We start from the raw sequence: 25866 nt of genomic DNA on the forward strand, positions 1-25866 counted from the left end.
ATGCTGCTGGACACCACAGAGTCGACCTCCGAGCTGGGCTGGACCACCTATCCGGACACGGGGGTAAGGCTGAAGAGAGGCGGGAGAGCAAGCAGTGGGAGAGGAGGGCTTTGGGTTCCAGGTCACAAATGACTGGAAGACATTATCATCGATGAGATTGCCAACAGATTGCTTTATTAATCCTCCACTCATAAGCTGCTTTACGGTGGAGTTTGTACAATCCCTTTGCGTCGCATCGCAGTTTGTGTGTTTGTGCGTGAATGAATCTTCATGTCAAGCAACTGTAGTCAATGGAAATAATTCCACTAGGACACAATTTTGCATTGTAACACTGCCCACCATAACTAAAATAATCATTATTACTACTATTATGGCGAAATTAATGGTCTTGCAGGACACAGCACATCCAAGCAGACTACATGTAGCCTGACACATGGACCTATCCAAAGTATTGTCAATCAAGGATTCAATAAATATGGCCAGTTCTTCTATGACCTTATTTCACATTAAACTACTACTTAACAGTAACAGTATAGCAGTAACAGTGTCGCCTAACTATAATCAAGGCCACACCAGAGCTATACCAGGGCTGTAGCGTAACCATCAGAACCTGTGGGGAGGATGCAAAACTGGTCTGCAAAATTTGTGTTTGCATGTGTTTGGTTGTCTTTGTAAACGTCTGTGTGTGTGTTGTATTTATGTGTGCTTGTTGGCGGGTGCTTGTGTTTGTGTGTGTGTGCGAGTGTAGGAGCGACTGTGAAGTCATACATTTGCATGAGTGTGTTTTTTTATAGAGCAGCCGACACGAGGAGTGCTTCTGAGATGGAGATATGGTTATTTGACCCGAGGCACCCAGCTAAGAGGAGCAGGAAGATAGAGAGAGACAGGAGGAGAGAGGGAAACAGAGAGATAGAGGGTTTCCTTTAACCCCGTCCACACTTTTCTTTTTCCGATCTTCTCTCTTGCTCGAGGGGCCTGCAGATATTCTCTCAGTCCTCTTTCCCTTCCTGACCCCATCCTCCTGCCCTCCGCCTCCCTGTTCTCTCGTTTTCTCCGCCATCTCTGAGACCTAGGAGCAAGCCCTTTACCTCTTTCAAATCCACCCTTCCCTTTCCCTCTCCCTCTCTCCGCTCCTCCCCCGCCTCGCTTGCCCTCCTCGTCCTCCTCTCTCTTTGCCCTTCAGTGTGTCAGTAGCGATGACTCTCTCCCCTCCACCCTTTTTTGCCTTCGGGTGGCATGAAAGTCCTGCCCCCCTTCCCCTCCTTTCTGCCTCTGTCCGTTCTCCACTCAAATTCCTGCCTCTCCTCTCCTTTGCCCTTTCGTGTGTCATTAGTCGTGACTCCCCGCTCCACCCCTTTCTCCCTCCTTTCATCCCCCCCCCCCTCCTCCTCTCGGTCCGTTTGCCCTTCACCGTGTCTGGGGCCCTGCCCCTCCCTGTCCTCTGTCGCCGTGGAGATTTTGTGTTTTCTTTGGGATTTCGATTCAGATTAAATCACGGCGATGAGTCGTCTCTCTCCCCGACCTCCCCCCCCTCCCCAATCTGTCTATTTCTTCCTCTCCCGAGAGAAAGAAGGAAGAGAGCGATGCCCTCTAAGATACAGTACTGAGGCACACACACAGTGTTTTTGAGTCCCCCCTTCTCCTGCCATCCTCAGGTTTTCACCCATTATTTACATTTAGTCATTTAGCAGATGCTCTTATCCAGAGCGACTTACAGTAAGTACAGGGACATTCCCCCCGAGGCAAGTAGGGTGAAGTGCCTTGCCCAAGGACACAGCGTCATTTTGTCACGGCCGGGAATCGAACCAGCAACCTTCAGATTACTAGCCCGATTCCATAACCGCTCAGCCACCTTGACTCCAGCATGTCTTTTGTCGTTCCTACTTGTCTTTTCTCTTCTCCATGTCCTCAGCTCACCAGGGGGGTCACACCACTCTTATTCCCTCTCTCTTTCTCCACCAACAAACAGGAGGAGTTGAAAAAGCTCCTGCTTTCTCGCCTGTGCTCCTTCCTTCTGTTTCTCCATTTAGTTTTCTCTGTGTCCTCCCTCCCAATGTTCCCAACATGACACAGGGTTACTCACTGCCTACAGTGTCGGAGAAACAGCTCTCTCTCTCTGTCGCTCTGACAGGCTCCACCTCTCAGGGCTCTTTATTCTGTTTTGCTGATGTTATCATTACTCCAAAATGCACCGAATGTGAATGCAACCTCTTCTCTCTCTCTCTCTCTCTCTCTCTCTCTCTCTCTCTCTCTCTCTCTCTCTCTCTCTCTCTCTCTCTCTCTCTCTCTCTCTCTCTCTCTCTCTCTGTCTCTCTCTCCGTCTCTCTATCTCTCTATCTATCTATCTATCTCTCTCTCTCTCTCTCTCTCTCTCTCTCTCTCTGTCTCTCTGTCTCTCTCTCTCTCTCTCTTTTTTTGTGACAGCAAAGGGTCTCCTCATCATTTGTTCTCAGAACAACACACAAACACACACACTCACGCACACAAACACACACACACACGTGCACTCTCACGCACACACACATGCACTCTCACACACATGAACAAACACACACACGTGCACTCTAACACACAAACACACACACATGCACTCTCACGCACACACACGTGCACTCTAACACACAAACACACACACATGCACTCTCACACACACACACACACACACATGCACTCTCACACACACACACACACACGCTGCATTCAAACACCCTGAGAGGTGTCAGGACCTTCTGTCCACTTGCTATTGTTGCCGAGGCGATAATGATAATGAGGCCTAATGCATAAAACCACTGTATCACAAAACACAATGTTAGGCTTGTCACTCAAGGCTCCACTGGCTTCCACATTACTTTATCAAACAGAAGATCATCTCACTGTGTAATCGCTGAAAAGAAACCTTACATCTGCATACTCTTTAAGCTGCTTGACTGTCTCCTTGGTAGCATACAATTTGCATCTCATGTACTACAGCCTATGCGTTGGTTGTCCTCGGTAACAAAATTCTAAAAACAGGATTTTTTTCTGTGACCTAGAATGCTGCCACAGAAACTGTTAGAGAGACAGTTTGCGATTTGCTGACGCATTCAAATGGAACATACCGCCGTCCTGAGCCATAGTCACCAGTTACTCATGAATAGTGTGTGTTTAAAGGGTGGTTTGGTCTTCAGCTGTTCAGAGTTATCCCATGATGCATCACTCTCACCCTCTACACCCTCGCTTTAAGACACTGTTTACAGCACGTTGATTTGCACCCAAAACAACGTAAATGAGAGTGTTTATACTCAATCCTGTAACAGTGAGTTCAGTGTCAGCCTCATATGTTAAATCTGTAAACCAAGATTTAACATATGAAGACTGCAGGGAATAGGGAGACATTCTGTGTGGTCTCAGATTCAACATATACTAATATACCTCGATTTAGTATACGATTTATGCTTTTAGCAAACGAGTATCATCTGTTAATGAAGTTCATATATAACCCCTCTTATGACTATCTATTCTCTGCTTGGTGTGTACGTAATGCATGCTTATGTAGGCAGCATGTAAAGTTAACATTGTATAGAATCTGTTTCTTGACGTATAAAATCCCGTTTCAATTCAGCTATAGAAAAGGTCTTTGCACAGTATTTTTGTTTTTAGTAAACTGCTTCATGCCTTTTTATAAGCGCCTGTCTTTATCTCTCCCCCACCACCCTCTATCTTTCTCCCTCTCTCTCTCTCCACCCTCCCTCCCTCCCTCCCTCTCTCTCTCTCTCTCTCTCTCTCTCTCTCTCTCTCTCTCTCTCTCTCTCTCTCTCTCTCTCTCTCTCTCTCCCTCTCTCTCTATCCCTCCCTCCCTCTCTCAGTGGGATGAGGTCAGTGTTCTGGACGACCGTGGGAGACTCATCCGCACGTTCGAGGTATGCAACGTCAACCAGAACCCTCGTCTACAGGACAACTGGCTGGCCACGCCCTTCCTGTTCCGCTACTCGGCGCCCCGCGTGTTCGTGACGCTGCGTTTCTCAGTGCGGGATTGCGCGAGCCTGCGCACGCCCTCGCCTTCCTGCAGGGAAACTCTCACGTTGTACTACAAGCAGGCCGACTCACAGAGAGAGCTGGAGAGGACTTGGGCGGCAGAGGTAATAAACATACAAACAAATAAGACTTATCAACAACAACATGTTTGGCTCTCAGGAAAGGTAGCTGTAACACACTATAAATACATAATTGACGATAGGGCATGAACGTTGTTGCTGGAACAGAGGCAGAGTAACAGACACCTGCAGTGTATCCAAGATGCTAGCACACCCCCCCCCCCCCCCAAAAAAAAAAAAGACCAAAGTTGGGTGGAAAAGGCGTCTTTCAAGAGGCTCAAAGGCTCAAAAAACTGTATTTGTGCTCAAATTAATGCAGAATGATTTTGAGTAGCACGGCAAAAAAAAACTGCGGTTGCCTTTGGTACAACAAGACACGTGACAGTCGCAATTTTCAGTGCCATTTTTTTGATCAGTAGGTTTCTTAAATTAGCCTCAGATTATGTTATGGCCCGCCATCGAATGGCTTAGAAAACAATTGGCCCGAGGCCAAAGTTACTTACCGACTCCTGCACTAAACAAACAAGTTAACAAACGACCGTGCGGTCACCGTATTATCCAACATCAGTGGCAGAAAGTGGTTTTGTCTTATAGTTTTCATTTTAGGATGTGGTATTGCAGTATGCAATTAGTTTACTCCCACAAAAGATGTCTCTGATGTGGAAGACGCTACGACTTCATCTTCACATCTTTCTTCCATCTGCGATTGTTTTACTTATCCTCAGGGCTGGAAATATCCGGTTGGGGGCAGTTACAGCAGAGGCGTAGCCACGGGTAGGCCTGGGAAGGCACAGGCCTACCCAATCTGATCCAAGGCCTACCCAAAAACGAAAATATGTACGAAAAATTATGCACTGGGTGCACATCGCAAAGTAAATAAGTAAAAGAACTGAAAAGATGCCTATCCATATTTCTCCATGCCTACCCAAAAATATGTTTTGGCCTACGCCCCTGAGTTACACAGTTGTTTTGTCGGATGCATTTTGAAAATACAAAAACCTCACTGAGTCAGGTTCCGTGTTGTACTACAGAGTGCTCTCTTGTAGAGGAATACATTTCTCCTCGGGGAAGGCGAGATTCTGTTTAAAAATGCAAATAAAAGCCTGATGAGCAAAACTGCAGAGTGAGATTGTCACGGCAGGGCAGGAAGCCCAGCGTCCTGGAGGGAACTCGGCACACTCCCACGGGGGCACGAGTATTTAATCATGAGGGGCCGTTTAGGAAATCCTTCAGACTGTCCTCAAACACGTATGAAACACATACACGTATGAAACGTTAACACACAGCCATACTACTGAAAAGTCCACATATGTGAAATGCTCGCATAGACACAGAGGAAACACATTCAAATGTGAAATGTTCACGCACGCATTCATGCTACTGAAAACGTACATAAACAAACATTTGAAATGCTCATACAGAATTTTTCACCTGTCTGTAAAATTGCTTGACTACTGAACTGACTTCTGGATATACTGAAATGCTTTATGCTAAAGCCTAGATATTTATACCTGCCTTCACTAAGAGCTACTGGGACAAAGTGTTTTGTCTACCCCCTCCCCCACTAGACCACACCACCGCCATACAAGTCTGCCCTTCTCTCTTCTCCTTAATTTATTTCCACTTCTTTTATCCATTGCCGTATCAAAATCTTTGTTTTTCCATCTCTCTCCACTTTCTTTACATTGACTTTACTTTCAACCTCATTCCCTTGGCTCCCAATTAACTCTCCACCCTTCCACCATCCATCTTTCTCCCCCCCCCTTGTCCTTCTCCCTCCTCCCTCGCTCCTCTCCTCCCTCTCTCTCCTCCCTCGCTCCCCCTCGCTCCTCTCCTCCCTCGCTCCTCTCCTACCTCTCTCCTCCCTCGCTCCTCTCCTCCCTCGCTCCTCTCCTCCCCTCGCTCCTCTCTTCCCTCGCTCCTCTCCTCCCTCGCTCCCCCTCCTCCCTCGCTCCTCTCCTCCCTTTCTCCCCCTCTTCTCTCTCTCCCCTCTTCCCTCGCTCCTCTCCTCCCTCTCTCCCCCTCTTCCCTCTCTCCCCTCTTCCCTCGCTCCTCTCCTCCCTCTCTCCCCTCTTCCCTCGCTCCTCTCCTCCCTCTCTCCCCCTCCTCCCTCGCTCCTCTCCTCCCTCTCTCCAGCCATCCAGTGGTGAGAAGGAGACTAGGGAGGGTTGGGTGAAGATCGACACCATAGCGGCGGACAAGAGTTTTACCAAGGTGGAGCCCAGTCTGCCGCACCAGTACCAGCCAGACCGCTACCCGCCAGCGTCAACATCAAGACCCGCAGCTTCGCCCCGCTCACTCGCAATGGGTAGGCCTGCCCCTCCGATCCCCTGGGTCCTAGAGAGTCATGCCGATTGACAGGTCCAGGGTAGATCCCGGCCTCTGTACCTGCATGGGATTAGATGTTAGATGTGAGATACACAGTTGCTCTGATGTGATGTGTCTGCACATGACAGCTGTCTGTCCGTCTGTCCGTCTGTCCGATCTCAGATTCGTCCTAGCCGTGGTCGACAGCGGTGCCTGCGTGTCTCTCATGGGCGTCTCCATCTTCTACCGACGATGCCCGCCCACCAATCGGTACCTGGCGTCCTTCCCGGCCACGCCCTCGGGGGCGGAGCCCACCGCCCTGGTTCCCGTGAACGGGAGGTGCGTTCCCCACAGCCAGGCCAGGGGGGGGCAGCCCCTCGCATGCACTGCAACGCCGAGGGAGAGTGGATGGTGCCAGTGGGAGGGTGTATCTGCGACGAGGGCTACGAGCCAAACTTTAACGGATCAGCCTGCCTGGGTGAGTCAGCAACTTGGCTTTGAAATCCCACACTTGTCTGGGGGGAGTCAGGTGGCTGAGCGGTTAGGGAATCGGGCTAGTAATCAGAAGGTTGTTGGTTCGATCCCCCGGCTCTGCCTAAATGACGTTGTGTCCTTGGGCAAGGCATTTCACCGTACTTGCCTCGGGGGAATGTCCCTGTACTTACTGTAAGTCGCTCTGGATAAGAGCGTCTGCTAAATGACCCAAAGGTGCCGAAACCCTGAAACACGAGTCACTCCCGTCTCCGTGGAGGTGGTTTACGTCTGTCTTCTGTGCCCTCGTTTCATCTAGCCCGTATGTCTTTGAGATGTTTATCTGGCGGGCTACAAGTGACTGGGTTATATTCACAAGGGCTTCACGTGCACTGAAAGCCCAACAGGCTTCTGGTTCCTGGGAGTTCCTGGACTGCGTCCACCCTGCTTCCTGTTGTCCTCTTCCTGTTCCCATGTGTCACTAACCATCTGGATCATCATCCGGAGTTTACATCCCTCTGATTCTCACTGATGTTTGAATTAGAGGGTAAGGAGTGTGTACGTGTGTGTGTGTGTGTGTGTGTACGTGTGTTGGATGTTCTGAGAATGTAAGTGAAGGATTGTCTGCTGTACTCAATAATGTACAGTATGCGCCGGCTGTGAATACATTTGCGTGCGGCAAGGGATTTTGTGTTTTGCTTCCATCTTTTTGTTTGTGTAGAGAACACACAGGAGGAGGAAGTCCACTGGGCTAGAGGGAGCCAGGAGATGAGAGCTTGTCAGAGCAAATGCTCAACAACTACATCAACAAGTCCCTCTGGGCCTCGCGTATTAGCAGAGATACCGAGAAGGAAGGCAGGAACACAGAGACACGCGCGCACAAACATTCACACACACAAACCCAGAAGCCATCCACACTCTGCAGCTAGGGGCCTTATTTACAATGTAGTCAGGGATACCCTGGCTTGGCCTGGCTTGGCCTGGCCTGGCTTGGCCTGGCGGCATCTGAAAAGACAACTTTTAAAACGTAAATCTTCAGAAAGACGGGAAGAAATATTACGAGAAAAGGGGAGGAGAAAGCGCACAAGTGAGAGAATGCAATCTAGAGAGAGAGAGAGAGAGAGAGAGAGTTAGAGAGAGAGAGAGCAGGAGAGAAAGAGGGAGAGAGAGAGAGAGAGTTAGAGAGAGAGAGAGCAGGAAGGAAAGAGGGAGAGAGAGAGATATCAGGAGGGAAAGAGGGAGGGAGGGAGGGAGAGAGAGAGAGAGAGAGAGAGAGAGAGAGAGAGAGAGAGCAGGAGGGAAAGAGGGAGGGAGGAGGAGAGAGAGAGAGAGAGAGAGAGAGAGAGAGAGAGAGAGAGAGAGAGAGAGAGGAGAGAGAGAGAGAGAGAGAGAGCAGGAGGGAAAGAGGGAGGGTGACACATTTAGGTCATAGTGATGTAATGGCTACTCGTCTGTGAACAAGTGACAGAAACCGCAGGGGGAGAGAGAGATTGGAGGGGGAAAGAGGAATGGAGAGGGGGGAGGGAGATAAGTGGACACAAGTTAATTGACTCAAGGAATTGAGCAAGCAGAAATCCCTAAAAAGTAAGGATAAAGAGTTGAGGGAGCCCTGAGCAGAACAGACAGAGATGTATGTGAGAAGTGTGTGTCGTTTGCGCACAGACGGGTGTGCATGGTGTCTGCGCGTGTGTGTGTGTACGTGTGTGTGCTGGGGACAGTTGAGGATGGAACGTCTGGTACATGCAGGATCTGAGTGGCTTGGCACCAGACTCCCGTACATGGAGTCCCTCCCAGGGTAGCCAGCTCCAATTAATCCTCATGCGTTGCCAAGTCATCTGTGAAATGTCTTCATGCTCTCCTGCTTTACATCCGTGCCCCCTTCGTCACTCCTGCTGTTTGTCTGGGCCCTGATTGATATTTACTGACAAATAACCACCCAGAATCTCTCTACGGCCGCGAGGAGGGAGGGAGGGAGGGAGTAGGGCCGAGATGGACGGGAACAGCCCACCCTGCTCTGAGGGGGCCAGAGCCCAACCGTCATCTGATCATGGTTAACTGATCAGCCCAGTGACCAATGAGGCGGAAGTGACACGTCGACATTGTTGCCGTCCGCGGGGCGTCTGAGGAATGGTGACGGAGAGACAGACGGTGAGGACTGAGGCTTGTCATGCAAACACTGGCCAAATCTGGAAAGTTCTGTGAGAAAAGTTAAAAGGTCAACTGGGAAAGGCTAAAACCCTTAGCCCGTCTTAAGAGATTATTCGGTGAAGTCTGACGTGTTTGAGTTTTTTAAGCGAAGCAAAGAGTCAGCCGGATTCTATAAAAAATGCAAAATGAACCATTTTCGGCAACAGTTCTGAATCCTTGCAGCAAAAAGACCATTTCATTCATTACGCTTGTGGTAGCTGAAAGGTACCTGGTTCATTTTTTGAATACAACAAACATACACCATGTCCACAAAACAACAACTCCAAACTGTATAAAGCAATTACATGAAACCCTGTCATTATAGGTCATGTATTCAACAGCAGACTGTAAAGTCAAGTATGGCAGTAATGGAAAATAATGGAAATTAATGTGCCTCAGACCAGGCCTTCGTTTGTGCCTCAGACCTCTGTGCCTCAGACCAGGCCTTCGTCTGTGCCTCAGACTTCTGTGCCTCAGACCAGGCCTTCGTCTGTGCCTCAGACTTCTGTGCCTCAGACCAGGCCTTCGTCTGTGCCGTGTCTCCATAGTGACGGTGACACGAGGCTGTGTCTGTCCCTTTCATATAACAGATGATGAGGGTTCTGGCTCCTTGTCTGCTCTCCTGTCTTTGACATTTCGCATCCCAGAGAGGACAGAATGCAGAAACAGAAGCACGACTGAGCATGAGACACAATTACACCTGTTCACCCGGACATAAACCAGGGGGCTGTTTTACAATCCTCCTCGCTCGGCACAACCACGCAGGCCTCGAGTCACACGCATGATCTCCCATAGCGTCGTCCACCAAACATCCTCTCCAAAGGCGCTTCCTCTCCTCTCTCTGTAGGATGGACCCTTCAGGACTGAACACCGGTCTCACCACGCGTGGAACACTCAAGCTTCGGAATTCCGGAACTCAAGCTTTGGAATTCCGGAACTCAAGGCTGGGAGGTTCTGTAGCCGGGAACCGTCTTAACCCTGACGATGTCAGGTGGGGCTCCTGTAGACTTGGACCAGTTCCCTGTGACGTAACGCGCCCCGATACCACTGTGCCAGCCCTCGCCCAAGTCCTAAGGCATCCTCATGGATCGCACCTCTGAACATGATACAGTGAGAAAAGGGAAACTTGTTTCCTGTGTTAGTGAGGCCTATAGACTCTCAGTGGAACATGGGTGACCTTTTGGATTTGCCTGGTCGGTCAACTCTGGTCGGTCTAAATGAAGTTCATGGATTATTCCGGGGTTAATTCTACAACTGGTAACAGGGGCTGCTCTTGAGGATTGCAAATAGGATACTTTGAGGACAGGTCGCAAACCAAAGTCGATTTTTCCCTTTCCATAACGGGATCATTTGTTTATAACATATCACTTTAAAGGATTTTTGGCCAAATCCTTTTTCCCGGAACTGGGATTGAACCTGGCCTACTGATGTGGTCACTGTGCCTGGGTTTAGAGCCCTCACCTCAACCTTTTGTTCTGTTGTTCTAATCAGTTTGTTTAGACAACCAATCAAGCAGGAGCTGTGTTTACATAAGGGTTTGGACTATAGGGGGCTTCCAGGGAAATGGAACAGATTAGGACATGTTGCTGATTCAATTCGGCCGCATTTGCTAGACGTCAAAAGTGATAGGCTGTCATCAGTGGACACATATGTAATGGAGACAGAGAGTCAGAGAGAGAGAGACACACAGAGAGAGAGACAGAGAGAGACAGAGAGAGAGAAAAAAATAGAGAGAGAGAGAGAGAGAGAGACACAGAGAGGAGAGACACACAGAGAGAGAGAGACACAGAGAGACAGAAAGAGAGAGAAAAAGAGAGAGAGAGAGAGAGACACAGAGAGAGAGACAGAGAGAGAGAAAAAGAGAGAGAGAGACAGAGAGAGAGAGAGAGAAAAAGAGAGAGAGACAGAGAGAGACAGAGAGAGAGAGAGAGAGAGAGAGAGAGAAAGAGAGAAAAATAGACAGAGAAAGGGTCTAGATAAAAGATGAGAAGACAGCAGGATGGAAGGACACATTTGCTCATGGAACCATGTGTACCCATGTCTCTCCTGTGTATGGCTGCATCTGTGCTGGGAAGAATGTGTGTGTGTGTGTGTGTGTATGCCTGTCAGATTATAACGCTGGGAGCAAAAGAGCGAATGAGCGCATGAGAGAGAGAGAGGCAGAAAGGGAGAAATTGGGTCAGTGATCTAAATACCAAGTACCATGTCAACGGCAAATCACACACTTCATTGCCATCTCTCTTTTTATTCCTATTTATCTTCCCTTATTTCCCCATTCTCTATGTTTCTTTCTCTTTATCTCCCTCTTTATAATTTCCCACTTTTTATTTTATTTTTCTTGGAGAATACTCTCTCTCTCTCTCTCTCTCTCTCTCTCTCTCTCACTGTCCCACCCACCTCCCTGTTCTAGATCTCCCATGCTCCCTCGTCTTCTCTCCCTCTCCTTCTTCTTCTTCTCTTGTCATACTCCCCACCCCCCCTCTCCCCATCACTGTTAATCACCCTAACAGTGTCTAGGGCTGTTTGTAATGTGGGTGATTATCATCAACCCTTTTTCCTCTCCCTCCTTCTCCACCCCTCTCCCCTCCCCCCTCTCCCCTCCCCCCTCTCCTCCTCTCTGCCTCCCTCTCCCCCCTCTCCCCTCCCCCCTCTCCTCCTCTCTGCCTCCCTCTCTCCCCCTCCCCCCCTCTCTGTCTCTCTGCCTCCCTCTCCCCCCTCTCTGCCTCCCTCTCCCCCCTCTCTGCCTCCCTCTCCTCCTCTCTGCCTCCCTTTCCCCCTCTCTGCCTCACTCTCCTTCTCTCTGCCTCCCTCTCCCCCTCTCCCCTCCCCCCTCTCTGTCTCTCTGCCTCCCTCTCTCGCTCCCCTCCCCCCTCTCTGTCTCTCTGTCTCCCCCCTCTCCCCTCCCCCCTCTCTGTCTCTCTGCCTCCCTCTCCCCCCTCTCCCCTCCCCCCTCTCTGTCTCTCTGCCTCCCTCTCCCCCCTCTCCCCTCCCCCCTCTCTGTCTCTCTGTCCTCCCTCTCTCGCTCCCTGTCCCACGATAATGTAAAGTCATGCGTGCCTCTCCATCTAATGGCTATAAGCTGTATTAACCTTCCTTTGTGTGCTAACAGAGGGGATGAGGACTGGGGGAGATGGGGGTGCATGCAGAGAGAGAGAGAGAGAGAGGGCAGAGGGCAGGCGCTCTGAGAGGGTCAGGTGGGAGGGAGCGAACAGGAAGGCAGGGTTGTCGTTGGCGATGGGTGGTTTTGTAGGAAAGCCGTGTTCAGTGTCACAGCCGTACGAGAACACGTCTGATAATGTGTTCTGAGGACATGAAAGATGGATGGAGCAGTTTCCATCTCTGAAACTCCTTTTCCCTTTCCCAGCCCTCTCTCTCTCCTCCACCACTCTCTCTCTCCTCCACCACTCTCTCTCTCTCCTCCACCACTCTCTCTCTCTCCTCCACCACTCTCTCTCTCTCCTCCAACTCTCTCTCTCTCCTCCACCACTCTCTCTCTCTCTCCTCCACAACTCTCTCTCTCTCCTCCAACTCTCTCTCTCTCCTCCACCACTCTCTCTCTCTCTCCTCCTCCACCACTCTCTCTCTCTCCTCCACCACTCTCTCTCTCTCCTCCACCACTCTCTCTCCTCCTCCACCACTTTCTCTCCTCCACCACTCTCTCTCTCCTCCTCCACCACTCTCTCTCCTCCTCCACCACTCTCTCTCTCTCCTCCACCACTCTCTCTCTCTCCTCCACCACTCTCTCTCCTCCTCCACCACTTTCTCTCCTCCCCCACTCTCTCTCTCCTCCTCCACCACTCTCTCTCCTCCTCCACCACTCTCTCTCTCCTCCACCACTCTCTCTCTCTCCTCCACCAGTCTCTTTACCCTCCCTCTCCTGTTTCCCTCTCCCAGTCCTCCTCCTCTCCTCCATTGTGCCATCTCTCTCTCTGTTCTTCCCTCCTCCCTCAGTTCATCCCTCCATCTTCATCTCTCTTTTTCTTTGTTGCTGTTCTTTCCGTCTCCCCACCCTCCTCTCTCACTTACCCTCTCCTGCCTCTCTTCCCTCCTCTTTTCCCGTGTGCTACCTCTCCAGCCCCCACCCCTCTCTGCAGCTCTTGTGCCCTCTCCCCCACTTCACGCCTGTGTTGGAGTGAATCTAGCTCTCCCACACAAGTGAGAACACAGAAAGCCTTTTATCTGTTTAAACATCCCCTCCCATGTATCCACTTCTTCCACCCTCCTCCTGTCTCCTCCTGCACACACACACACACACACACGCACACACACACACACCGCCCGTCAAGCCTAGAGGTGGTACATGGTCGTGACAAGGTTATCTGGATAAGGTCAGAGGACGTGCTACGAGTTCAGAAGAGCGGAACTTTGAGGGCACCGTGTCCATTGCACACTTACATGCAGGCCTACACACTCCTCAGACACACACACACATGCTGTTCCACGGCGATCAGACACTTCAGACACGTTCCCTCCCCAATCAAAAGCCACGGTTCTAGGGAGACTTAGTTAAGGTGCTGTGTTATGCTTAGCGTCATACACACACTATCTCTCTTCGCGGGATTACAACATCCCCACACACACACCTGCTGTCTGTGTTACCATAGTACCCTGCTCTGACAGATTCCATGCTTCACCTGCAGACACAGACACAGACACTCCCCCGTCCAGCCCTGAGCAGCAGCTCAGAGCTGCAGCCCTGAGCTGCAGCTCTGAGCTGCAGCCCTGAGCTGCAGCTCTGAGCTGCTGCTGTGTGTGCGAGACTTGTCGTTGCTTGATGGTTTGATTCAGACTCTGAGCACGCGTCCACAGCACTCCACTGTAGACAGCCACGGGCAACACAATCAGCCTACCTTGGAGTCTGTACGCCAGGGAACCTGGGGTGGGTAGTATCTATGACTGTGTGTCTGACATGCCGCTTTGCAGGAATGTATATTCAGGGCCACCTGACCCTCTCTGCCAATCAGGCTCTCAGGGGGAGTCAGGTGGCTGAGTGTGTAGGGAATCCGGCTATTAATCAGAAGGTTGCCGGATCAATTCCCGGCCGTGGCCAAATGATGTTGTGTCCTTGGGGCCTCGGGGGGAATGTCCCTGTACTTACTGTAAGTCGCTCTGGATAAGAGCGTCTGCTAAATGACTAAATGTAAAATGTAATGTAATGAATAGCAGGCTTGATCACATGACACGTTATCTGTTTCTCTCCGTTCTCCAGCTTGTCCTCATGGTGCCGCAGATAGCCTTGAGTACTAGACTAATGACTGGATCAAACATACTGTACTGTGCTGTGCAGTCAGTGGAAGAACATCACTGGGTGTTAAATGAGGGTGTTCTGTAGGACTGGGTGGTAGCCTGGTCTGAAGGGAGACGGGCTTGTGTCTGCTCTTCGGTGCAGTTGAAAAGGTTTTTACTCTCGTTTAAAAATATAATATGATTTGTGTGGCTACATATTAAACTAATTGTTCTTATTTAATCATTCCATTTGTGAGAAGAGACAGTATTTTCCCCCGTGGACTTTTGTAGATTTATAAAACACTGAGTGAATTGTTGTTGCTGGATATGAAGTATTAGGTTATAATGACTAACATGATTAAGGGCGTCGCGTTGAGTCAGAGGCTCTTCACATAACAGTGGAACAATACGTGAGCTGTCTTTAATGAGTCCATTTTGTCCCTGACACTGTAATAACTGTGTTACATCTTGTCTCGTTCTCTCATCCTCTCCCTCTCTTTCTCTTCTTCTTCATTCTTCTTTCACGACACGGTTACAACACGTCTTGTTTATAAATGTGCTTCATGAATAAATTTGAAACTTATTCCCTCTCTCTCTCTCTCTCTCTCTCTCTCTCTCTCTCTCTCTCTCTCTCTCTCTCTCTCTCTCTCTCTCTCTCTCTCTCTGTCTCTCTCTCTGTCTCTCTCTCTCTCTCTCTGTCTCTCTCTCTGTCTCTCTCTTTCTCTCTGTCTCTGTCTCTCTCTCTGTCTCTCTCTCTCTCTCTCTCTCTCTCTCTCTTGCTCTCCCTCTGTCTCTCTCTCTTGCTCTCTCCCTCCCTCTCCTCTCTCCCTGTCTCTCTCTGTCTCTCTATCTAACATCTGGATGGTAGGGTTGTTCAGGTGTGCAGTGAGGGCTGGTGTCTGAGCGTGTGTGTGTGTGTCCTCAGCGTGCCCCGTGGCTTTCTTCAAGGCGGTGTTGGGCTCTGTTCCGTGTTGGGCGTGTCCGCCTAACAGCCGCACCAGTCAGGAGGGCTCACTGCTGTGTGAGTGTCGAAGCGGCTTCTACCGAGCGCCCTGCCGACGCCAACTCCAGCGCCTGCACAGGTGAGCTGTGTGTGTGTGTGTGTGTGAGAGAGAGAGAGTGTGTGTGTGTGTGAGAGAGAGTGTGTGTGTGAGAGAGAGTGTGTGTGTGAGAGAGAGTGTGTGTGTGTGAGAGAGAGAGAGTGTGTGTGTGAGAGAGAGAGTGTGTGTGTGTGTGTGTGAGAGAGAGAGTGTGTGTGTGTGTGAGAGAGAGTGTGTGTGTGTGTGTGTGTGTGTGAGAGAGAGAGAATGTGTGTGTGTGTGAGATAGTGTGTTTAGTTAAGTGTGAGTGGATTATCACACTACTTTGATACTGTTACCTTTGTTCAGACTTAGGCGAGGTAGGTATTTACTAAGAGCATGATGATGTAACAGTCTGGATCGCTTTGTTTCTTCTCCTTGATTAAAAAGCTTTCACCTTCCTCTGGGTTACGTCACTTTGATGTGTTAGTCATTCAGCAGCTGCTTTTATTCAGAGCTAAAACACCCAGTGCATGGAATATGTATTACCCCCCCATACTCATCTATATCTGTCTGGCTCTCTTTCTCCTTCTCTCTTTCTCCATTTCTCTCTATTTCACCATCTCTATTTCACCAACTCTCTCTCCTCCTCTCTCTCTCTCCTATCTCTCTCCTCCTCTCTCTCTCTCTCTCTCTCCTCTCTCTCCTCATCTCTCCTCCTCTCTCTCCATCTCTCTCCATATCTTTCTCTCTAAATCTATATCCACCTCTCTCTCTCTCTCTCTCTCTCTCTCTCTCTCTCTCTCTCTCTCTCTCTCTCTCTCTCTCTCTCTTTCAGGGCCGCCCTCCGCTCCGGTCTCTCTCTCGTGGGAGTACGAGAGCGGTGATGGCGGCGTGTCTCTCCGCTGGCGCCCCCCCGGTGGACATGGGCGGTCGTGGCGAGGCGTGGTACGGGGTGGTGTGCCGCATCTGCCCCTCGGCTACCTTCAGCAACCCCAGCTCCTGCTCCTGGTGTGGCGAGGCCGTCACCTTCACCCCCTCCCAGACGCACCTGAGACAGACTAAAGTCACCCTCAACAACCTGCTGACCAGAGTCACTTACCTCATCCAGGTACACACCCAATCAACACCTGCTCCCTGTACCAAGGTTTCCAGCATGGTTGAATCATATGGCCAGGCTGAAGGGGTGGTGTTCTGTTATTATAACCGTAGCGATGCTTGAAAATAAATACAATTGAAGTAGGAGTCAGGTGGCTGAGCGGTTAGGGAGTCGGGCTAGTAATCGAAGGTTTGCCAGTTCGATTCCCGGTCATGCCAACTGACGTTGTGTCCTTGGGCAAGGCACTTCACCCTACTTGCCTCGGGGGAATGTCCCTGTACTTACTGTAAGTCGCTCTGGATAAGAGCGTCTGCTAAATGACTAAATGTAAATTTAAGTAACCTTGCGAATGCTTGGACAGCAGTGTTCAACCAGATATTCTTTTATCCATGGATGTATCAGGAGGAGGAAGGCTTTGAAAGTTGCATTGAATGTTTTCTGTCGTGCCTTCCTGTTGTTGACGAGCAGGTGCAAGCGTTTAACGATGGTCTCGTCACTGAGCCCCTTCCCGCCTCGCTACGGAAGCATCAACTTCACCACCAGCCAATCAGGTGAGCCGCTCTCTTCCCTTTTCCAATCGGAGATGGGAGAAGCAGTCGGGCTTCCTGACTCCTCTCAGATATGTGTTTGTGTGTGTGTGTGTGTGTGTTTGTTTCCTGTACATTGCATTCTTTGTGAATTGTTTGTCTGGCTATCTGTGAGTGTCCATCTGTTGCCATAGGTTTATATACACTTGTGTTTGTTTGTCCTCCCTCTCTTTTCTCTGTCTATTCCTACCTACCTACCTCCCTCCCTCCCTCCCTCCCTCCTTCCTTCCTTCCTTCCTTCCTTCCTTCCTTCCTTCCTTCCTTCCTTCCTTCCTTCCTTCCTTCCTTCCTTCCCTCCCTCCCTCCCTCCCTCCCTCCTTCCTTCCTTCCTCCCTCCTCCCTCCCTCCCTCGCTCTGTTCCTCTCCATCTTTTCTGCTTCTGCACTCTGCACTCAGGTGGCTCCAGGTCACGACATTCTGTCTGTTCAGATTACACTCAAGAGTGACAGAGGAAGGACTAGACAGGGAGACAGAGAGAGAGAGAGAGAGAGAGAGATGAGAAGAGAGAGAGAGAGAGAGAGAGAGAGAGAGAGAGCGAGAGAGAGAGACTACTTAAGGAAGTACAAGAGAAAAGATACTCGAGGAAAGGAATGTAGACAAGACAGATAATGTAGTCAGGTCATGTCAGAATCATGTCAGAAGCATTACGTTTCAGTAGCTCGCGAATTCGACAAGAATCAGCACGGCAAATGACTTTCCTGAACCCCAGCAGCATAGCAGAGACACCTGACACACCACTCATGGATCAGTCGCTACCCAGCCTCAGTAAACCTGGGAACACCGACACTGTGATTACTTGCACTGAGCTGACTCCACCTTCTGTGTGATGCTTCCCCCAAGTGGTGGATGTGTCTGCTGCACAGTGTGGTGAGCACAGTGGGTTCCCAGGGTTTCCTCTCTGCCTCAGTGTGGTGAGCACAGTGGGTTCCCCAGGGTTCCTCTCTGCCTCAGTGTGGTGAGCACAGTGGGTTCCCCAGGGGTTCCTCTCTACCTCAGTGTGGTGAGCACAGTGGGTTCCCCAGGGTTCTTCTCTGCCTCAGTGTGGTGAGCACAGTGGGTTCACCAGGGTTCCTCTCTACCTCAGTGTGGTGAGCACACTGGGTTCCCCAGGTTCCTCTCTGCCTCAGTGTGGTGTGCACAGTGGGTTCCCCAGGGTTCCTCTCTGCCTCAGTGTGGTGAGCACAGTGGGTTCCCCAGGGTTCCTCTCTGCCTCAGTGTGGTGAGCACAAGTGGGTTCCTCAGGGTTCCTCTCTGCCTCAGTGTGGTGAGCACAGTGGGTTCCCCAGGGTTCCTCTCTACCTCAGTGTGGTTAGCACAGTGGGTTCCCCAGGGTTCCTCTCTACCTCAGTGTGGTTAGCACAGTGGGTTCCTCAGGGTTCCTCTCTGCCTCAGTGTGGTGAGCACAATGGGTTCACCAGGGTTCCTCTCTGCCTCAGTGCCCTCCCAGGTCCCCATGCTGCACCAGATGAGCCGTGCCCCAGATTCCATCACTCTGTCCTGGCCCCAGCCTGACAGACCAAATGGTGACATCCTGGAGTACCAGCTTAGATACTATGACAAGGTAAGCACGGGCGCACAACACACACACACACACACACACACACACAAGTTAACAGATCAAATGTTCTCCTGTATTTTCGTCTTCTGGCTGTCATCATCTCTCACTTTATCCCTCCCTTTCTCTTTCTCTCTCTGTCCCTCTCTCTCTCTCTCTCCCCTCTCTCTCTCTCTTCTCTCTCTCTCTCTCTCCCTCTCTCTCCTCTGTGTATCAGGGTTCAGATGAGGACAGTGCAGTGAGTGTGTACAGTGAGACTAACACGGTGACCGTCAACTCTCTGGCTCCAGGCTCCATCTACGCCTTCCAGATCCGAGCACGCAATGAGAGAGGCTACGGCCCCTACAGCCACACCATCTACTTCACTACCCTGGCCCTGGGTACGACACACACACACACACACACATAGGCACACACAAGACAAACCCATGGTCCCATCCCACTATGCTTAGCTTGTACCTTATCCACACCAGTGTCAGGTGTTCTAATGGGCTTCCTGTTTCCCCAGAAGAGCATTCCAAGCAAATCCAGAATCGGCTGCCTCTATTGGTCGGCTCGGTTATGGGCGGGGCAGCCTTCCTTCTGGTTGTTGCTGCGATTATTGTTGTTTTTGTGTTTCGCAGGTGAGTCACTGTACACGTGAGGCGCAGACACGCACAGATTTACACGCTTAATACAACCCAGGGACACATACATTTACACGCTTATTACAACCTAGGGGAAACATCCGTTCTCTCTCTCTCGCTCCTTTTACAGTAAAAGAAGAGAGAGCCTTACAGCGACAGACTCCAAAGATACATCAGCAACAGAGGTAAGTGTGTGTGTGTGTGTGTGTGTGAAGGTGTGTGTGCGTACTTCTGTGTTTACATCCATAAACAGCTGCGTTCATACTTTTCATTTTGAAATGGGCCCCATCAGCGTGGACTAGACAAGTGTCCCTTCCAAGGCCACTGTGCCCCAGCCGGGCCTGGTGTTTATGTAAACACCCCCTCGTGATCATCTCCAGACCCGAGACTGGAGTGTTGTTGACATGATGCTGAATAGGCTGGCCGCGGAGCAATGAGGAGGAGAATGGGAGCGCTGACCCTGCCTAATGCCCTCCGCCATGGGTATCTGCAGGAGGGGGTGGAGGGGGGGGGGGGGGGGTAAAGAGAGGGAATGTGGTGGTAAGGGGTGAGGTTCTATCGAGAAGGCCGACAAGAGGGGGGGGTAAAAAAGGAAGAGCGAAGGGTTAGGGTTAGAGAGGGGGTGGAGGAGGAAGGAGAAGGATGAGATTTAAAGATCAGAGGAAAGAAATGTGAATTTTGAGCTACAGCAAATCCTGTCTGTCTCCTGTGTGTCAATTGGTCAGCCTTGACGTGCTACATGGCCTGGTCTAACGATGTCACATCCTGTCTCGGTGATAAGACTCCCAGCCTGTCAGAACACTGTTACTGGGCAAGAAAAACACAAACACAGAGCAGCGATTCCTAACCTGTGGCCGCAAGGGTAATGCAGGTGGACCGCCAAACCAATGAAAACTAAAATATGAAAAATTTATAAATAATAAATATTAATATTTTCTGTTGGTAAATGATTATAAAAATGTACAATTTTAAAACAACATTTGGCCTTTAATTCATCATGACCGAAACATCAACAGTTACGCTTGGCAAGTCGACGGTAGCCCAACTGACATTTCCAGTGGGCCGCGAAGTTGCAACGGTTGGGAATTGCTGCAAGAGAATGGAGGATTCCTGTTACTGTAACGGTAACTCATCCTCTATTCACATGGAGCTGACTGTTCACATAGAGCTGACTGTTCACCTGGAGCTGACTGTTCACATGGAGCTGACTGTTCACCTGGTGCTGACTGTTCACATGGAGCTGACTGTTCACCTGGAGCTGACTGTTCACCCTGGAGCTGACTGTTCACCTGGTGCTGAGTGTTCACCTGGAGCTGACTGTTCACCCTGGTGCTGAGTGTTCACCTGGAGCTGACTGTTCGCATGCTGGACTGTTTGTGTCCGCAGGTGGGGTGAAGTATTACGTGGACCCCTCTACGTACGAGGACCCCAGTGAGGCGGTCAAGGAGTTTGCCCCGTGAGATTGACCCAGCTCAACCTCAAGATCGAGGAGGTGATTGGTGCAGGTAGGAGACCTAAAGTTCTCGGTCAGCCGCGGGGTCAAATTGTAAAACAAATTGTAAAAGTGATGATTGAAATCTATCCTGAAAAACAGTAGTGAAGTGAGGGATTTTTTTATTGACATGTTGATGAAGACTGCACTGTCAAATGATTGCCATAACTCCTCCCCCTCCTTAGCCCAGTTTGGGGAGGTATCTCGGGGCAGGTACCGACCGCTGGGCCGGCGGGAGCTGCTGGTGGCGGTGAAGACCCTGCGCTGGGGGGTGACTGACCGGGAGAAGGGCGTATTCCTGAGCGAGGCGGGGGTCCTGGGCCAGTTTGACCACCCCAACGTGCTGAAGCTGGAGGGGGTGGCGACCCACAGCCCTCCAGAGAGGATCATCACAGAGTTCATGGAGAACGGACCCCTGGATGCTTTCCTCAGGGTGAGGCCACAGAGAACTACAAAAGAACTACAACTCCCATCCACAGCCTTTACGTTTACATTCAGCCTTAAAAAACGATCCATTACGAGTCATTGTTTCCGTCAAACAAAATAATCGTTTTTTGTGACTGAAAAACTACAACTCACACAGTTCTTTAGCCATAACTGATGGCGTAGATTATTTATTTCCATCTCTTCCTGTTCTGGCTTTAACTGCCTCTCTCCTCCCCCTCCATCCCTCCTCTCTCCTCCCCCTCCTTCCCTCCTCTCTCCTCCCTGTCCATCCCTCCTCCCCCTCCATCCCTCCTCTCTCCTCCCCCTCCATCCCTCCTCTCTGCTCCCCCTCCATCCCTCCTCTCTCCTCCCCCTCCATCCCTCCTCTCTCCTCCCCCTCCATCCCTCCTCTCTGCTCCCCCTCCATCCCTCCTCTCTCCTCCCCCTCCATCCCTCCTCTCTCCTCCCCCTCCATCCCTCCTCTCTGCTCCCCCTCCATCCCTCCCCGTGTCTCCAGGAGAACGAGGACCAGTTCAGCGTGTTGCAGCTGGTGGGCATGGTGCGGGGGGTGGGCGCAGGCATGCGCTACCTCTCAGAGAAAAACTTTGTTCACCGCGACCTGGCGGCCAGGAACGTCCTGGTGAACTCGAACCTGGTGTGTAAGGTGTCCGACTTCGGGCTGTCGCGCCTCATGAGGGGCCTGGACCACAACATGCCCACATACACTGCCTCACTGGTGCGTTCTGGGAACAGCAGTTTCTGTGGGGCTTTTTCTAGTATCTGCTGCTGTTGTGAAAAGATGATGTGCTTGTTTGTTGTTTGTCAGCGTCATAGAGGGTGAATTCCTCCCCTGGTTCGTTTGGGTCGAGAGGATCTGATTGTTGGGCTGAAACTGTCTGAGACAGTGGTTCTTAACCCTGTCCTCAGGGAACCCTTGTCCTGCATGTTTCAGATGTTTCCCTGCTCCATCACACCTGATTCTGTAAATGGGTTGTTATCTAGCTCTGTAGAAGCCTGGTAACCAACATGCATTTGAATCAGGTGTGTTGGAGCAGGGAAACATCTAAAACTTGCAGGACAGGGGTTCCCTGAGGACCAGGGTTAAGAACCACTGGTCTGAGAGGTTCTTCACGTTTGTCCCCTCCTCATCCTTTGCCGTCTCTTTCTCAGGGCAGTAAGATTCCTGTGAGGTGGACTGCTCCAGAGGCCTTCCAGCATCGCAAGTTCAGCTCGGCTAGTGATGTCTGGAGCTTCGGCATACTGATGTGGGAAGTGATGTCATACGGAGAGCGGCCGTATTGGGACATGAGCAACCAGGAAGTGAGTCGTCAGGACAGAAAAGGCGATAGCGGAGCGAGGCGTGTTTCTTGAGTTTAAACCCAGACAGAGACACCAAACAGCCAGATGAACAGAACTGCTACAACTCTCTCTCTCTCTGTGGTCACGTCAGAAATACAGATGGTTAAATGTCCTCCTTTTCTCTCTGCCCCCCCTCCCCACTCCACACACTTGCTCTCTTGTCTCTCCCTCGTACTCTCTCTCTCTGTCGCTCTCTCTCCTCCATCTCTCCTCCATCTCTCCTCCATCTTCCTCCATCTCTCCATCTCCCTCCATCTCTCTCTCCATCTCCCTCCATCTCTCCTCCATCTCTCTCCATCTCCCTCTCTAGGTGATGAAGGCAGTAGCAGACCAGTATCGTCTTCCCGCCCCCCATAACTGCCCCCCAGCTCTCCACTCCCTGATGCTACAGTGCTGGCAGGCTGAGAGGGGAGACCGGCCGGCCTTCGACTCTCTCCTCTCCTCCCTGGACAGGCTCATACGCCACCCCGCCTCCCTCAAGGCCGAGCACCCCCGGTAAGACTACAGCTCCCATCAGCCACTGCTCTTAAAGACACAGCACTTCCTGGGTAAACTTGTCTTAAGTGGTCAATCTGGAATTCCTCCCTCACCAGAAGCACCTCCCAGACCCTCCTGAGCCCTACCCCCACTGATCTGTCGTCGGTGGCGACAGTTAGCGAGTGGCTGAGCGCCCTGAGGATGGACAGGTACAAGGAGGAGTTTGAGAGAGCTCACCTGGACACTCTGGACCGAGTCAGCCTGATCACCATGGAGTGAGTCTCTCCAAACCTGTTTTCAATCATTACTATAAATACAATAGCTTTAATATCACCATCTGTTCAATCATAGATAATTGTGGACTCTACAATGACGTATTCTCTCGTTTTCCCTCCCTCCATCCCTCCCTCCCTCCAGGGATGTCCAGGGTTTGGGAGTGAACCTTCTGGGCCACCAGAGGAAGATCGTCAGCGCAGCACAGCAGCTTAGGACCCACCTCACCCAGGGCCAGGTGGAAGTGTGAGGGGGGGGGGGGGGGGGGGGGGGGGCAACAAGGTTTAACCACACCTGGGCTCTGCGTCCAACATCACAGTGATTCATTTCTATGGAAACAGCACATTCGGGGGAAGAGTTCAGGGATGAACAATGGATTTGATCAGCGCTGGAGATGATGAAAACAGTGGCTTCATTTCCTAATCCACTTTGGTCACCTGACGAGAAGACAGACAACAGAGAGGTGCACTGTGGGAGTTGTAGTCTAATGCAACGCGAGGTTAGGGAGAAGCTTCGAAGTAGGACAATATGAAAGAGAAAAAAAAACGTCTTGTTTTGTAAACATGTTTTATTTCACTTGTTTGCTGTTGTTTGCCTTGTTCTCTCTCCCCCAGTGTATACACCTCCATCTTGTCTCCTCAGTCTCTGACGTCCTGGTTATTCCACAGCTTTATCTCGTTCCCCTATCCTCTCTTAAGTCTCACCACTGACCTTGATGAAAGAAATGGAAAACGGTGAACCTTTTTTTTTTTCTTCTTCTCAAAAACAGGGTTCTCAATTGCAGAGACAATCAAAGACTGCTTCTACTGTTGATATCATGAACATTGGTGGATTATTTGTTGCATCATCACGCTGTTTGTACTGAAATCAGCCAGTGGTCATTTGTCACGTACAGAAACACTAGTCATATTTGTCTACTGTTGGTCACTGCTGTCAAACTTTGTTTCTGTAGGTGACTTCCAGTTGGGTTATAGTAGGGCAGGGGTCGGCGTGCAGTTCTCCTGTTAGGAGGAAATAAAATGTAAAAACATGGAAATAAAATGATGATCAAAACAGTGTTTAAGAATGAAGGGTTGATGGTTAGCATGCTTCTTGTAGAGGTTGAAGGCTGGAGGCACTGAGGTCTCATGGAGTAGCTCTGTTTGCTGCTGCTCTGGTGCAGAAGATCTCACCCTGCCTCACGCTCCCTCACGCTCCCTCACGCTGCCTCACCCTGTCCTACAAACACAAGCTCAGACCCAGGACCCTTCCACACACTTAGGCTAGCCCCCCCCCCCCCCCCCCCTCTGTGTACGTTTTACACTTCACTTCCTTATATTTGATGAGTATAGTAAATGTCACTGATTAATTTGAACATTGTGAATGTGAAATCGGTTTACTCGACAACATGGGATCAAATTGTGTAAGGAAAGAAGGAGATTTGTTATGTTTTGTGAGTTATATGTGTGTCCGTGTGTGTGTGTGTGCTTTAAATGAAGAACTGTGTGTGGGCGCGGATGTAAGTGTGTGTGAGGTTACACATGAATAGGTGTGTTTAGTTGAGTGTTCACCACTATTCCACTATTGTGCAAATTTGTAAAAATAAAGAATATGATTTTATTTAAACAACTGTAGATACCTGTTATGCTTATCGATGGTGTAGATTACTTGGTCTTTTTCCATCTAAACATTTCCTGAAATCGCCTTGAAATGTAGGCGTGTCACATTTGGATTTGACCTACACGATTTAACACGTCAGCACCCTTGGATGCAATCAGAGCAGGGGATCTGTTGAGTTCAGCACTCGAGTTCACAAGGTGTCTTTCATCACCTGCAATCACTTTTTGGCAATATCTGACATGGCAGCAGTCCTGTACAACCTAAGACATCTGTCTGTCTGTGTACTGAACACACAGCATTTTTACCGCAAAATGACACAATGCTCCTATCAGTTCCTTTGTTTTCTGAAAGCTGACTTTTGTGTAGCTATGATCTCCACTGTCCAAAGAACAACAGGATAAGACGTCGAGGTATAAAAATAACGGAAAAAATAACAGACGCAACCGCGAAGTGAGCTTGTAATGGTGTTGTGATGCTTTGAGAAATGCGTGACCGCGTTGAAATCCTCTTGTTGCTCTGACACCGCTCCAGCATGGGGTTTTGTGCATCTTGAAAATAGCTATTAGTTTAACAATTGAAAATAACTGCCTTCCTAAAGGCTGTTGTCTGGACTGACGGCAATAGCTGCTGTAGATCCTTCGGTGCATTGTGGCTAACCGAAGTTTTAGTCACAAGCTATATAGGGCATACTAGATTATACTAGAAGATACAACTATGGCACCTGGAATCCGTTTTTTTTTAACCCGTTTGTAATTTGCTATAAAGTGCAGTTGTCAGTGTTCATCAAATGGCAATCCTTTTGTGAAGATAGACAACATACATTTGTCAGATGGGGGGGGGTTGTTGATTCAAAAGCAGCAAAAACCTGTACCCTGGTCTTGTCTAAACGAGAACAGCTGGCCCTGTCACGTGCACCACCACCTTCAGCAGTCTACCATACTATTAGGGTCTTTGGAATGTGACAATTATCATGTTCGTGAGCAATGCTGTTGACACCAAACTGAAACAAAAATTACTATTGTGTCCGGGAGAACGACATAACTTTTGAAGTAATCGGCACAGCACAGTTAAGGCAAGTTCATTTTAATGC

At 50.1% G+C, this 25866-nt stretch overlaps 1 protein-coding gene across 1 annotated transcript; it reads left to right on the plus strand.

Annotated features, from left to right (window-relative positions):
* Window positions 1-24740, plus strand: ephb6 (eph receptor B6). Its single transcript, XM_067237395.1, is given in 24 exon segments — window positions 1-63; window positions 3846-4118; window positions 6210-6329; window positions 6332-6381; window positions 6564-6736; window positions 6739-6858; window positions 15190-15314; window positions 15316-15346; window positions 16122-16195; window positions 16197-16394; window positions 16851-16868; window positions 16870-16933; window positions 18406-18530; window positions 18742-18904; window positions 19033-19151; window positions 19287-19335; window positions 20537-20607; window positions 20610-20655; window positions 20828-21075; window positions 21586-21804; window positions 22239-22388; window positions 22738-22922; window positions 23021-23179; window positions 23322-24740. Coding segments are annotated over 24 exon segments (2949 nt in total). The 3' UTR covers window positions 23428-24740.
* Window positions 24741-25866: the final 1126 nt, after the last annotated feature.

Source organism: Osmerus mordax, chromosome 6, assembly GCF_038355195.1.
Source record: "Osmerus mordax isolate fOsmMor3 chromosome 6, fOsmMor3.pri, whole genome shotgun sequence".
Taxonomy (NCBI): domain Eukaryota; kingdom Metazoa; phylum Chordata; class Actinopteri; order Osmeriformes; family Osmeridae; genus Osmerus; species Osmerus mordax.